Genomic DNA, 15,309 nt, shown 5'->3' with positions numbered 1-15,309 from the left:
AGAATTCAGATTCAGAATTCAGATTCAGAATTCAGATTCAGAATTCAGATTCAGAATTCAGATTCAGAATTCAGATTCAGAATTCAGATTCAGAATTCAGATTCAGAATTCAGATTCAGAATTCAGATTCAGAATTCAGATTCAGAATTCAGATTCGGCATATCGGTGAAAAGTAGTTATGAAATTGATAAAGATGGATAGAGAAGTGAGAAGAAAATTAACAGATGTTGAAGAGAGCGAAAGAGCATTTTTGCGAGGAAACTTATTAACGTACACCATACTTTACCCTGCAACATTTCATTATTTAGGAGAAGTAGTACCGGGATAGAGGTGGCACTACCTTAACCTATACAATGAAATCTGGTTGGTCCGAAGTCTACATGTGGTGAACACGTATACTCCGCCCGTCCGGAGTATACGTGTTCACCACATGTAGACTTCGGACCAACCAGATTTCATTGTATAGGTTAAGGTAGTGCCACCTCTATCCCGGTACTACTTCTCCTAAATAATGAAATGTTGCAGGGTAAAGTATGGTGTACGTTAATAAGTTTCCTCGCAAAAATGCTCTTTCGCTCTCTTCAACATCTGTTAATTTTCTTCTCACTTCTCTATCCATCTTTATCAATTTCATAACTACTTTTCACCGATATGCCGAAAAATAAATTTACAAAATTAATTAACGGTGGTTAACTTATCTTAGAATTCAGATTCAGAATTCAGATTCAGAATTCAGATTCAGAATTCAGATTCAGAATTCAGATTCAAAATTCAGATTCAGAATTCAGATTCAGAATTCAGATTCAGAATTCAGATTCAGAATTCAGATTCAGAATTCAGATCCAGAATTCAGATTCAGAATTCAGATTCAGAATTCAGATTCAGAATTCAGATTCAGAATTCAGATTCAGAATTCAGATTCAGAATTCAGATTCAGAATTCAGATTCAGAATTCAGATTCAGAATTCAGATTCAGAATTCAGATTCAGAATTCAGATTCAGAATTCAGATTCAGAATTCAGATTCAGAATTCAGATTCAGAATTCAGATTTAGAATTCAGATTCATAATTCAGATTCAGAATTCAGATTCAGAATTCAGATTCAGAATTCAGATTCAGAATTCAGATTCAGAATTCAGATTCAGAATTCAGATTCAGAATTCAGATTCAGAATTCAGATTCAGAATTCAGATTCAGAATTCAGATTCAGAATTCAGATTCAGAATTCAGATTCAGAATTCAGATTCAGAATTCAGATTCAGAATTCAGATTCAGAATTCAGATTCAGAATTCAGATTCAGAATTCAGATTCAGAATTCAGATTCAGAATTCAGATTCAGAATTCAGATTCAGAATTCAGATTCAGAATTCAGATTCAGAATTCAGATTCAGAATTCAGATTCAGAATTCAGATTCAGAATTCAGATTCAGAATTCAGATTCAGAATTCAGATTCAGAATTCAGATTCAGAATTCAGATTCAGAATTCAGATTCAGAATTCAGATTCAGAATTCAGATTCAGAATTCAGATTCAGAATTCAGATTCAGAATTCAGATTCAGAATTCAGATTCAGAATTCAGATTCAGAATTCAGATTCAGAATTCAGATTCAGAATTCAGATTCAGAATTCAGATTCAGAATTCAGATTCAGAATTCAGATTCAGAATTCAGATTCAGAATTCAGATTCAGAATTCAGATTCAGAATTCAGATTCAGAATTCAGATTCAGAATTCAGATTCAGAATTCAGATTCAGAATTCAGATTCAGAATTCAGATTCAGAATTCAGATTCAGAATTCAGATTCAGAATTCAGATTCAGAATTCAGATTCAGAATTCAGATTCAGAATTCAGATTCAGAATTCAGATTCAGAATTCAGATTCAGAATTCAGATTCAGAATTCAGATTCAGAATTCAGATTCAGAATTCAGATTCAGAATTCAGATTCAGAATTCAGATTCAGAATTCAGATTCAGAATTCAGATTCAGAATTCAGATTCAGAATTCAGATTCAGAATTCAGATTCAGAATTCAGATTCAGAATTCAGATTCAGAATTCAGATTCAGAATTCAGATTCAGAATTCAGATTCAGAATTCAGATTCAGAATTCAGATTCAGAATTCAGATTCAGAATTCAGATTCAGAATTCAGATTCAGAATTCAGATTCAGAATTCAGATTCAGAATTCAGATTCAGAATTCAGATTCAGAATTCAGATTCAGAATTCAGATTCAGAATTCAGATTCAGAATTCAGATTCAGAATTCAGATTCAGAATTCAGATTCAGAATTCAGATTCAGAATTCAGATTCAGAATTCAGATTCAGAATTCAGAATTCAGATTCAGAATTCAGATTCAGAAATCAGATTCAGAATTCAGATTCAGAATTCAGATTCAGAATTCAGATTCAGATTCAGAATTCAGATTCAGAGTTCAGATTCAGAATTCAGATTCAGAATTCAGATTCAGAATTCAGATTCAGGATTCAGATTCAGAATTCAGATTTAGAATTCAGATTCAGAATTCTGATTCAGGATACAGATTCAGAATTCAGATTCAGAATTCAGATTCAGAATTCAGATTCAGAATTCAGATTCAGTATTCAGAATTCAGATTCCGAATTCTGAATTATTCAAAATCAGAATTCAGAATTCAGATTCAAGTTGAATCAAGGATTTGAAAAGCAATCCCAATGTCAGTTTAAGGATGATTCATATTCTAGTAGGCAATCTGTGTGTTTCTGGAACCATATTACCTCTGTTTCGTTTTGGTGAGTGATTCGATTTGCTCGTTGAAGTCGACGACGATTTCCTGGTGCTTCTTCTTCAGGATGTGGGCGGTTTCCTCCGACTCCAGGTGCACATCTTCCAACAGTTTACGCAGTTTGGTCAGTTCGGTATCCCGTTTTCGGTTGATTTCCAGCTATGGAGAATATGGCAGAATTATAATTCTAGCAAAATTTCTTTACGGTTGGAAAAATGATGTTTTGTTTTCCTTCTAACTTAAACATGAGTTTTCTTTTTCAATGAATGAAAACTTGGTGCCACTTCAAATTGGACTGCGTGTACTCCAAATTGAAAATATACAGACAGTTTGAAATATAAACAACATCGTATGCGTGATTTCATGAAAAAAGCAACATCGGAATGTAGACAGAGTGAAAAATAAATGGTTGACACCTACCTGACTTTCGGCACCTCCTTCCGCTTCCTCGAGGCGTTCTGACAACTGAATAATCTGAACGCTGAGATCTGCCTTCTCGCGTTCAATCTGAAATGAAATTGATGATAGCCAATCAGTATCTTTCACATAGCGCGCTGCTTGCATCGAAAATGGAACGGGACATAAATTTTACATCGGAAACATGTGCTAAGAATAAACATTTCCAGCTATTCAGTATTCCTGGGAAGAAGTCTAAAAATTTTGTATTGCATCATGTCAGATTTGTGTTGATGTTAAAAGGGGGAAATATTTCAGCTTCTCTACGATATTAAGATCATTTCATAACAGGTGAGAAAATTTTTTTTGAAAAGGTTACCCAAAAATGATATTTTTGATACCAATTTTACGCTTCACGGACGACTGGGCCAAATAAATTACTCACATTTTCTAGTTACATACTTATAACGAAAACAGAAGAAACACTAAGATCATTAGATAATCATCGATTCATTAAAAAATCAATGAGAATACATTCAAAAGTACTGTTGGTCATTGTTTCCTCCTCCTCCACTCTAGTTAAAAATAAGGTCAAGTTCAAGGTCATTTGAAAGTTCAAAACCAATAACCCAAGGTTTTCAAGAAAGTTCTCCAATTACTGAATAAAAGGAGAATTATGTTTTCATCTAAGCGGTTTATAATGTCATCGCTGTTCGACGAATAAATCTGTTTAATCTATTTTCTATATAAAAATAAAGAAAATTGACTGAACAGAAAAACACTCAAACCGTGGCGTAGTTCAGAAGAATTCTTCAATGGTTTTACTTAATTATACTGTAACGGGCACCCCGAATTTCTACGTTCAAAAATTAATTTCGAAGCATGAAAACGATTGTATCCCAAAAGCCCGAAAACATTTACCCTGAATGATTATGCACGAAATCTAATCCCAGAATGAACCATACCCCAGAAATGAGTTTCCCAGAATGGACCATTTCCTAAATTTTTTTCCCAGAATGAACCATTGCCCAGAATTTCTTAGAATGCCACAAAACCTAGATATTTTCCTGTAGGAAAAGGGGTTACTAAATATGACTACGACCGTTGACGAATTGGCTGAAAAGGCAAAAAATTCAATCAATGCATTTGAGGGCGATACGCTTTGAACATAAGGCAAGGATGAATTTATGAATTTACTAACTCAAAATAAATGAAAAATTTGTACAAGGTTTTGACACCTTTTGTTGAAATAAATTGACTAGTAAAACAAATTTAAGATTTTATGAAGGTTTTATAATGATTGGTAAACGCATTAAGGGAGTGTTTTTGTATGCCCCTATCATGTTTGTAAAATGCATTTATCCTAAAATTACAGGTTTAATATACGATTTTTAATACTAAAACTTTGAATCTAAGTTCTAATTAACATCTTGAAAGGGAATTGAAGATCTCAAAACAGATTTGATAAAGTTTTTCTTATGGATGAAATGCCTCCATAATACGGCAACTCTAACTTTTGTTTTATTCTATAAAACTAAAAAAAGACATAGATTTTTATAAAACTTCAGCTTTGTCGTATGAAAGTTATCAGATACAAGCATTTTCAATGTTTTTTTTTCGAAAACAAAAAGAGATTTCAACACAAAAATTACTACAATGTATAGAAAACAGATGCATGCTGATGTGTTTATAGTTTTTGTTCACATATTCGATGTTATATTTGATTAAATCGGTATTCTGTTCAATAGGTGCATATAGCCTGCTTCTTCCCTAGATTTATTTTGTATATTTCCCTCTAGTTTAATCTCAGGGAAGCAGGCGATGGTTTGTTGGTATCGCACGTGTTTTTTTCGCTCCGTCGTGGTGAAAATTAAATTTTTGAAGTTTAAGTAGTTTCTTATTGTAAAATTGAATTTTTTTTAATTATTAGATAATGCATAATGATCAATAATTGTATGCTTCGTTGTTTGTGCCCGATCCGATTCTCCGTTGATTTCGTCCATCTCCAGCAGGTTGAATGATTCGCTACAAGATGAAACACACTTGCTACATTTAGTGGGTTCGTTCAATTATCCTTCTCATTCATTTATTCTGAACTGATATTGCAATCCGGGAGTTTCTACCCGAAAATTTTCATGAGCCTACAAAATTTGAAATTTTGAAATATCGTGAGGTCGTCTGTCCCCGCTATTTGCGGGGAGTGTAGTGGAGTTTTCTTTTTCTATTTCAACCTACTTTTTCAACTAAAGAAGTACAATATCGGGAATATATTCGGTTTAATTTATAAAGTTGTGCTGGAATTACTATTATAATTTGAAAACGGCTGGAAGAAAAGTGAGATGCGCATTTGAGTTAAGTCGGAAATCGTCGTACAGATAAGGGGCTTCTTACAATTATGTTGTGCCTTGGAACTCGACAGTTTGTTTATATGCTCGTTTATAAATCTCGTTTATAATCTTTATATCTTTATAATCTCGTTTTATAAATCATGTTCCAGGTTTCCAGGTTCCAGGTTCAATTGGCGGTAAGTTATTGGATGATATAATTTTTTTCGTTATGGTTCATATCTATTACGACACATTAGAATTGTTTAGATACTGTATCAGTCATGGATGTGTACTTTAACAATTATACCGCAAAATCTGTTAAAAAAGTTAATTTAAAAAGATTTTTTGGTGGTGCTGATTTTTTCCTCTGTGCTTTCAATATTTATTTTCAAGAGCCAGTAAAGACGCTAAAGGGTGTTCACGATGAAATTGCTATAACTTTTTAAACGTTGGAGAAAATTTATTGAAATTTGGGTGGATTTAGTTCATAGTGCATTGTTCACATCCTGCTTGTTTTAAAGTCCTGTGATGAATATTCGCGGAAATGGAGTCGAAGAACAGCTCGTGCGTGATAAAATCTTGCGTAAATCAGCTGCACTTAAGCCGAAGTTTTATCCAGAAGGTCAAAACTAAGGCTGGGCTTCGAACGTTCAAGGTACAAAAGGTCCCTAATCGCGACGAGAAGCAGAACAAGTCCGCCAAAACCCGTGTCAGTTGTACCTCAACGTGCTGACGAAAGTTGAATGCTGCATCATGGACGACGAAACATATGTGAAGGCCGACTTCAAACAGATCCCCGGCAACCTGTTTTTCACGGCCAAGAATAAGTTCAGCGTGCCGGAGCATGTCCGCACTCAGAATATGTTCAAATTTGCGAAGAAGCTCCTGGTTTGGCTAGCCATCTGCAAGTGAGGGAAGCGGAGTGCACCTTTCGTGACTACAAGTGTACATGAAAGAGTGCCTCCAGAAGCGGCTGCTTCCTTTCCTGAAGCCCCACAACGCCCCAACAATCTTCTGGGTGGATTTAGTCTCACCCACTACTCCAAGGACGTGCTGAAGTGGTATGCGGACAATCAGGTCAATTTCGTGCCGAAAATGTTCAACCCTCCCAACACTCCGGAGCTCCACCTCATCGAGAAGTTCTGGGCGATTATTAAGCAGCATCTTCTTAAACGACCTAAGGTACTCAGACAACCATTTGGTGGATATTTCGAATTTGCAACACAAATATACGTGTAAAAATATCGTATATAATGCAGCAAAACCAGTATAAACGTATCAATTTGGAGGCCATCTAGGTACATTAGCACACATATTCTTGATTTGGATTGTATTGTCGTAATAAAGTCATGCAATGTATTTAAATACGATAAACAATATGCATGGGCCGCAAATTGTACGTGCAGATATACGGATTTCGTAATAAAATCATGCAATGCATTTAAAAACGATAAATAATATGCATGGGCCGCACATTGTAGGTGCAGATATACGAAAATGAGTTTAAATAACTCTACTTCTGGTTGTCTGGGTAGTGAAGACAGTCGAGGAACTGATCAAAATATGGGTTTACATGCAAAAAACGGTTGATTCAACGCTTGTGCAGAATCTTATGGCCGGGGTTAAGGCCAAGGTGCGGGCATTTACGTATGGACTGTAAATAAAATACGAGTAAAATGGTTAAATGAAGTTTAATAGTTTTTTTTATCGCTGAAAATTTAATGAAAATCGAATTTAGCGAATCAATTTTGTGTGTGGCAATTTCATCGTGGACGTGGACACGATCCAAGGTCAATGACCAGAGCGGATGGTGCACTATAATCCGAAACATGTAGTTTGATTAACCGCCCAGTAAAGTTATTATAGAATTACAATTTATCATTTGATTCAACTTATACTGCATTGTTTTGGATTTCTGTGCAGAAAAACCTCATTTCTACCCACTAAAGAATTCACAAGGGCCAACATCAAGGAGCACAGTAAATTTTAGCAAATGTGCTTCCAACGTGAGTATTTCAAACATTTTATTATCATGGAACCGTATGGTCTGTTATCCACTTTTCTTCCTCCATATGTTGCAGTTGTCTCTGCGTTCAATACTGAACAGTGGGCCCGGCCGAGTTAAGATGACTAGTAAATGTACTTTTACTACTCACCGGGAAGCTGAAAGGTCTAGCTGTGTATGTTTCATAGGCAAAAGCATAAGCATAATTTCTCTCTAGTTTAATCTTACTTGCTGTTTACTTTTTACTTACAATTGTTTGAAAATTTCCAACTGAATTTATCTTATAGTCAGTATTGTATTTTGTTATACGTTTGGTTTACTTTGATTCTACGCTAACCAGTGTGCCTTTTGAAAATCATTTTAGTAGCTCATCGCGTTCGAACTTATTTTTTTATTTATTTGGAGTCTTTGACTACTGTCATACAGACTTAATATTAAAACTAGCTTATTAACGAGTAGTCACCGTTGGTAAATTATTTATATGCTAGTTCAATGGCAATGCGGTGAACGTTAGATGATAAATTCTTGATAGAAGAATTAAAGATCGGAAAGAAATGACGGATAGATAAAGCAGACGCTTAGTAGAAGAAAATTTACAGGTGTTGAAATTGAGCCAAGAGCATATTTTATGGAAAGTTTCAAAGGTGCGTTCTAGACCCTTTGTCCCACATCAGTTGAATGGCTGAGAGAAGTAACAGCGAGAGGCGCAATTACGTTCACCCATACATCCAACCCGATGGATTGGTAAAGCACGTGCTTCCCAATCGGACAAAAAGTCTAGAACGCATGGCTCTGGTGAAGCTTTCCTATTGCTGAACCAGTTCAAGCGATGTGTTGTCTGTTTTTCGGATTCCGTTTTTATCGGCAGCGCTACTTATTGTTTTCACGCAAGTACCGTAAACGTCCCTACTTTTGACAACTTTTTTATTTTTTGAACTGTATTTTTGAATATTTACCCCTAGAACGCACCTTTGAAACTTTCCATAAAATATGCTCTTGGCTCAATTTCAACACCTGTAAATTTTCTTCTACTAAGCGTCTGCTTTATCTATCCGTCATTTCTTTCCGATCTTTAATTCTTCTATCAAGAATTTATCATCTAACGTTCACCGCATTGCCATTAAACTAGCATATAAATAAAACTAGCTTATGAATAAGATTACAAAACTATTAAAAATTAGTTAAAAACTAGTTTACATCACGGATTGCACTTTTAAACGTAGATTTAGATATATGAAAGTCAAATAAGTGCGAGACAACATTAAAAGCTTGACAACATCGGTTTAAGGGGTGATTTTGTCCAAATACTGTTCTGCTTCTTGGCAACCAAAAAATCAACTGACTGCGTAGTTGTCGAGCTGGGGCGTAGAGGTTTAAACTCTGGAGCAGTTGAGGACAGCCAACAGCGTTGGTTAAAATATCGTAGATGAACATTCGTTGAAGATAGTTTCTTCTTTGACTCAAAGGCGTCATTGATAGTAGGCCACACCTCTCAGATTAAGGAGGTAGCCGTACGGGATCTTGCCAGGGCAGACGGCGTAATGCGTACCGCAGAAATTTTTTCTGGATTCTTTCAATCCTGTCGCTGTGAACGGAGTGGTAGGGTGCCCAAACAGGAACAGCATATTCTAAGACGCTGCGTACTAACGAGCAGAATAAAGTTTTCAATGCATACGGGTCTTCAAAACTTGACGTATTCCGACGAAGAAAACCGAGCAAAGCGAAACCTTTGGCTGTAGTCGTCGCGACATGCTGGGCAAAAGTGAGCTTTTGATCAAAAGTAACCCCAAGATCTTTTATGGAGGTTACCCTTTCGAGTGAGCTTCCGCTTAAAGTGTAGTCGTAAACGATTGAGGCTCTACTCCTGAAGAAGCTTATGCACTTACACTTACCGCCATTAACTTCCATTCCATGTATATTGCACCACGCCAGTAATCTGTCGATGTCATCTTGAAGCGCAGCGCAATCCACTATTGAATCTATGGTTCGATAGATTTTCAAATCATCAGCAAACAGTAGTTTCGGTGATTGAAGGCATGTTGCTAAATCGTTTATAAACAGCACGAAGATAAGCGGTCCTAAGTGGCTGCCCTGCGGTACACCTGATGGCATGTTGAACACAATAGAGTGAGTACCACGAATGTTGATAAAACCTCGACGATTAAGCAGGTACGACGACAACCATTTGGTAACCCATACAGAAAAGCCGTAGCGAGTAAGTTTTTCTATGACGATTCTGTGTGGAACTTTATCGAAGGCCTTCGCGAAGTCAATGTATATAGAGTCCACTTGCAGTTTCTTATATGTGGCTGTATGCAATTCGCTGGCATAGCACATTAAATTTGTCAACGTTGACCTTTTCTTGACAAAGCCGTGCTGGACCTCCGTGAGTAACGGGACAGCTGCAGTATACAATCTTTCGTACATCAGGACTTCAAATACTTTGGAGAAACAGCAAAGAATGGATATTGGTCGATAATTTTCAACACGATGAGCGTTTCCAGACTTATGAATTGGAGCAATAGCTGACATTTTCCAAAAAGCAGAAAAAAATCATCAAACACCTCAGCAATCGGCAATAATTTGTTTTGTTGGTTCCGACACTTGGAAGAAGTTTGATACATGTCTGGTCAATATGAAATGTCGTCAGTGATGTCGCCGTCGCTGATGTTGACGAAAATTCCGGTTTGGGGGAAGCAATCTTCTTATATTTAAAAATGGAGGCATAGATATGTGCGATCATGAATAACACTTGCAGGGTTCATTAGATTTTCATGCAAATTTTTTGTTGTATTCGCCTTCACGCGAAGAAAACACAACGGAGAGATGATTCCTAAATGTTTTTGTGGAATTTGATAATTAATTTTTAGTTTTTTTCCGTATCAAATACCTAATAGTCATGGCAACCAATTTTCCAAGAAAAAAAATCATTCCAACCACCCAGAGTAGAAAGGCCCAAAAGCAATCAAGGCTTGCTAATGATTTATGTAGGAAGTTTTGGCGCCCATTTTCTTTGCCACTGTACTCACGTGGCACCAGTAAAATGGATACTTGGATGTGATTGTTAATCGTCCTTATGAGGTGAAAAAAAAACGCCTTTAACGGGAAAACAGCGTATTGCCGAAAATAATCATTTTTGCTTCCGGATCAATCAAACATTTTTTAAATCTTATTGACCCTAAGCTTGCCAGATTGCCCGTTTTTACCCGGGCATGACCGGATATTTGATAAAAATTTTGAGAAAGATCCGTTCCGAAACGGTTGTTATAAAAATGAGATTTTTGGAGCAAGTTTTAACAAAATGATCATGAACGGTTTCAAGAAGCTTAAAGTTCAATTCAACATAAACTGATGTGTTTCGATGAAACAGAAAATGATTCGAGTGGTTTTGTTTTTTTAGTAATAAATATGAATAATCAATCATTTCACACATTTTTCTCTTGAGTTTCATGAAATGTTCGGATAATATTTATCATTTAGTTATCAATTAGTCCAATAAAGTAGGGTCGAAAATAACACCAATCAGCCTACATTATAAGTTGTTTTTAACCATTTTTTATCTGAATTTATCTAAAATTAGTTAAAATAGAAATTTTCATACAAATTTTTTCAAATTTACAAAATTTACAAAATTTACAAAAGAGTCCAAACACCAAATAATACTTTTTGCTACCTCAGATTAGGGAGCTTCGGTGGCTTTGTGCCGTCTCGTCCCGGATCGTCTCGGATGAACTCTTTGGTTATGAATAATACTTCGTAAACCGTTTTTTTTGTGTAAACAAATCTATTTTTAATTCTAATTCTAATTTGGATGAATATATTCAATTTTCTGGGGAATGGTAATTCTGGCGAAACATTTTCTGGGAAATGGCTGATTCTGGTAAAACAAATTGGGTATGGCTTATGTTTTAGATTTATCCGAAATAAGAAAAAAGAATAATACCTATATTAGAAATTAATATCAATCCATCAAATAGCGTTTTTTTTCTCGAACCGCAGAAGTCAAGGACAAACTATTTAGTGTTTTGGTTAGGCATAGAGTTTGGCAACACAATAAATATGATATCCAGTATACTATATTTGTTAGAACCAACCAAATATTTTCTTAAACCATGGGTTCCAGTTTTACTTCTTAAAATAAAAATCAAACGAATAGTTAATTTTACTGCATAATATATACCTCATCGGGATCGACATGTGGTCCCGGGCATTATAAATCATGCAAAATAATTATCAACGGAAATCACGGATCGGCCGGGTATGTGTGGGCGGGCAAACAAGCGCGGCGCCGGTTTAAAGATTGAAATATGCGCGCCTATGGCTTACAGGTGGGAAGAAAATTAACTTCAAGTGGTTTTTGGTTTCACACATTTACGGCAAGCTTTGCCGCAAGTCGCACGAGATTCTATTTTTGAATCCGTAGCGCATCGAGTTTTCAGACTTTTGAACCAATAATTCGAGGTGCTCGTATCCAGGCTGGCACACGACGCTCACCGTAGCGCGACGCTGCTTCGGACGACTGAAAGTAATTTCTGAGAAAAGAATATCCAGTTGAACTGAAGTTGACTAACATTGTGACATTGTACGGTCACCAAGGGTGGATATGTGGTTTAATTGTTCGCGGAAAATGGTAAAATTTTGGCCTTTGGCTGAGATGAAACGGCCAGGATCGAATTGGTGGTGTTAACGGGATGCACTTCAGCTCGCAAGTGAATGTAAGGGTTGCACTTCGTAGCTACTCAACGATATTATGGCGGATGTTGTTTGCTTGCGAAATTGCCAAGATGTTTATTATTCGCTCGCCGTGGGGTGTGTTTTCCGTCTTGCATTGATGTTTATGGGGTGAAGATCGCAATATTCATTTTTCGTTTCGAGTTAAACATTTTTACTTTGGCACGTTGCTTATTAAACATTTATTTTCATGAGAAAATGCGTATCAAGCTCGTCGCTATGTCTCTATACTTGAAATTATTTTCTGTAAGGTAGGATTTCACCAATTATGAAATGTCATCTCAGACCATGTGTCATTCATAACATTTCCCAGAAAAAGAACGCGGGATTAATTGAGGGTAAAGTAATCTAGGTTACGCACGCCAACACATCGAAATTTTCAAAAAAAAAACCTGCCCAACACCTAACTAGTTGTCCACCTCTCTAGGGAAAACCGTTTGACGAGTTCGACTATTTTTAGGTCATGTTTCATAAACCAAAATTGTTCGCTTTTTCGGCGACAACCAGGAACGTCTTCTCGATGGTTGGGCCTCGAATTGCCGCCATAGAAGCATTTTCTTTCCTAGACGGAGGTAAAATCTCGTCCGCCCATCCATTCTGTGAATGGGGTGGCATATTTAAAAATAGGGACACTTTTTCTTTTCGAAACAATATTATTCTTTCGCACTCGAATCGGAAATGTTTATTCTTGAATGTTTATCCTTACGGCATTCGCTCAAGGGTCGACGCCATTGCGGAACGAGGAAAAGCCGATGCATCCTCGTAAATCATGCCGACAGGAACTGACCATCGGACTACAAAATTTGGATGCCATTTCTGTTTCTCTTTCTCATCTGCAATTTTAACAACGGCGACAGATCGCACACGTTTTGCAAACATTTTATAACTTTTATGATTCACGTTTTGCTAAATTACATAAAGTTAGCTATGTCGGAATCTCTCGATCGTTCTTACGTTTGCTGAGCAATATGCGATATTTCAACGCCCACACGCAGGCACTGGCTCACTAAAAACGAGAAAAACAAGGACAAGAAGGGAGGGGGGGTTAAAGATGCCGACATCGTCGTCGACGTCGCGGCAAAGCTAAACGAATTGCGGCTGTGGATTTTTCGGAGTTGAAATCAAACCGTTCGCCCACGGATTCTGACAAAGTACGACAGGTTGGCCGTTAGTATCAGTTAGCGGTGCCATCTTCCCAGAGGCAATCTCTGTCGGAGAACGGAATTTCGCAATGCTCCTCTAGTGTATTGCACCTGACAGCACGCGACACATTTTGCGTAAATCAGTGAATGTCAGTTTTACTGGACGCCCATATAAATATGTATGACAAACTGGAATTTCTTGGTTTTGTCAAATTCTTACACGTAATTACTTAAATGTCTTACCGAACATGGTAGATATTGTGTGACTTGTCATACGACTTAATTTAACTTTTAAGATGAACATTATGAGCCATTACGGAACCGTCCTCAGGAATATCGAAAAAAGAATCAATTCGAAATACATACAGCATTTCCTTATAGAATCAGTTTCGAACCATGCCTTCCTATTTTCAATTTGGCTGTTGTCGCCAAGGCTTGACAAATTAGTTCCCCGCTATAAACGGAGAGCTATTGCCAAAAAAGCTTCTCAACTTTGGCATATGGTAATTTGCACCTGGCTGCAAGTCTTTAAACCGAGCAGAGCTATGCATAACCTGTCAGATCTTCAGCGTATCCTATGCATGCATACATGTAATTATCAAGCTCTGTTATTTCAAATTTGTTATTTAAAACAGCGTGGAATTGTCTGCCACATTTTCTTACTGATTCACGCAGTACGTGCGTTTAGATTATCATAAGTCACCTTTTGTTTTTCAAACTACGATTGATTTTAAAATTTCATTTCGCCATTACTTAATGAGTTGTAGCAATCTTTAAAAATTTAAAATTTTTGTCTAACAGTACGTCAGCAGTTTTTTAAAATAAAAAATGCATTAGGATTTCTTCGAAATGATTTGTTCTAATCAGTAAATGCGCTTGAACGATTTAAAAAAATCAGCTGTTTTGTATATCATTTGACTCTTTTTGCCAAGTACTTTAAACTTTCCGAATAGAATTTTCTCAATCTTGATTCAATTACGAACGTTTGAAGAAAAAATCACAAAAACGTGAAATTATTAGGGGAGTGATGGTTATTTTGGTCTCCTTTGTATTTGCTCCATAACTTCTTAATAATATGAGATAAAATTAAAATGGAAAATAGTATGGTTTTTTACGTTTCCAACGTTTCATTTAATGATAATATTTGAGGCCCTCAGAGTCAAAGGGGTATAAGTGACAAAATTGTCGATATTGAGTTAATGATGCCAAAAGATTCTTCATGTTACAAACTATATTTGATGATTTTTTCAGATTTTTAGAATTTTATTTACATACTTTTACGTTCCAAAGATAAATACAAATTTTCGAAAAATATATGGAAAGTTGGCAGACACAACAACTTAAAAGCCTGTTTTCTCGAAATAAGCTTTCATGCACTTATACCCTTTTCTCTCCAAGGGCCTCATTTGTTTTTTTTAACACTGAAAGGACCATAGGTGTTTTGGTTACACTAAGAACAATCGAGAAAAATAGTGGGAACGCCGCTTTATATCCCAGAAACTATTGTACCGATTTCTACAAACTTTGCAACATTGAATTGCCGTGATGCAAAAGGACGCCAAACAACAGTTCATCGTTTTGGTTTTTGTGTCCTAATGCATTTTGGTAGTAAATGCATTGCCATATGATGGAAAGTTTAGTTCTTTAACTGGGAATCGAGAATTGCTATTCGGGTTGGACAAGGCCCTCCCACCCATTATGTAGAGAATATATAACCTGCGAGGATCCAGACAACACTCCAGGGATTGAAACGTAAGTACTCTTTCTTAATTGCTCTTTCTCGAGATACTTGACAAAGTACCAGCTGAAGAGTTTCCTCAAATTTCATGCAATTAATTGAGTCATACGCCAAAGGAATCATATCATGTTAGAACTTTAGTATTTCAAGCAAGGTTAGGACAAAACAAATCATGTTTTAAGATAAAATTTATTAATTAGCAATA

At 36.3% G+C, this 15,309-nt stretch overlaps 1 protein-coding gene across 1 annotated transcript in view; it reads right to left on the bottom strand.

Annotated features, from left to right (window-relative positions):
- Nucleotides 1–15,309, bottom strand: part of LOC129754292 (paramyosin, long form) — a 63,779-nt gene that overhangs the window by 36,726 nt on the left and 11,744 nt on the right. The window contains exons 3-4 of the mRNA XM_055750257.1: nt 3,186–3,272; nt 2,758–2,924 (exon numbers count right to left, since the gene is read on the bottom strand). Of these exons, the coding sequence (XP_055606232.1) occupies nt 2,758–2,924; nt 3,186–3,272 (254 nt within the window). The remainder of the gene's footprint in view (nt 1–2,757; nt 2,925–3,185; nt 3,273–15,309) is intronic.

The sequence above is a fragment of the Uranotaenia lowii genome, chromosome 3, assembly GCF_029784155.1.
Source record: "Uranotaenia lowii strain MFRU-FL chromosome 3, ASM2978415v1, whole genome shotgun sequence".
NCBI lineage: Eukaryota > Metazoa > Arthropoda > Insecta > Diptera > Culicidae > Uranotaenia > Uranotaenia lowii.
Note: the sequence above shows the minus strand (reverse complement) of the source record. Positions and strands in the feature narration are given on the sequence as shown.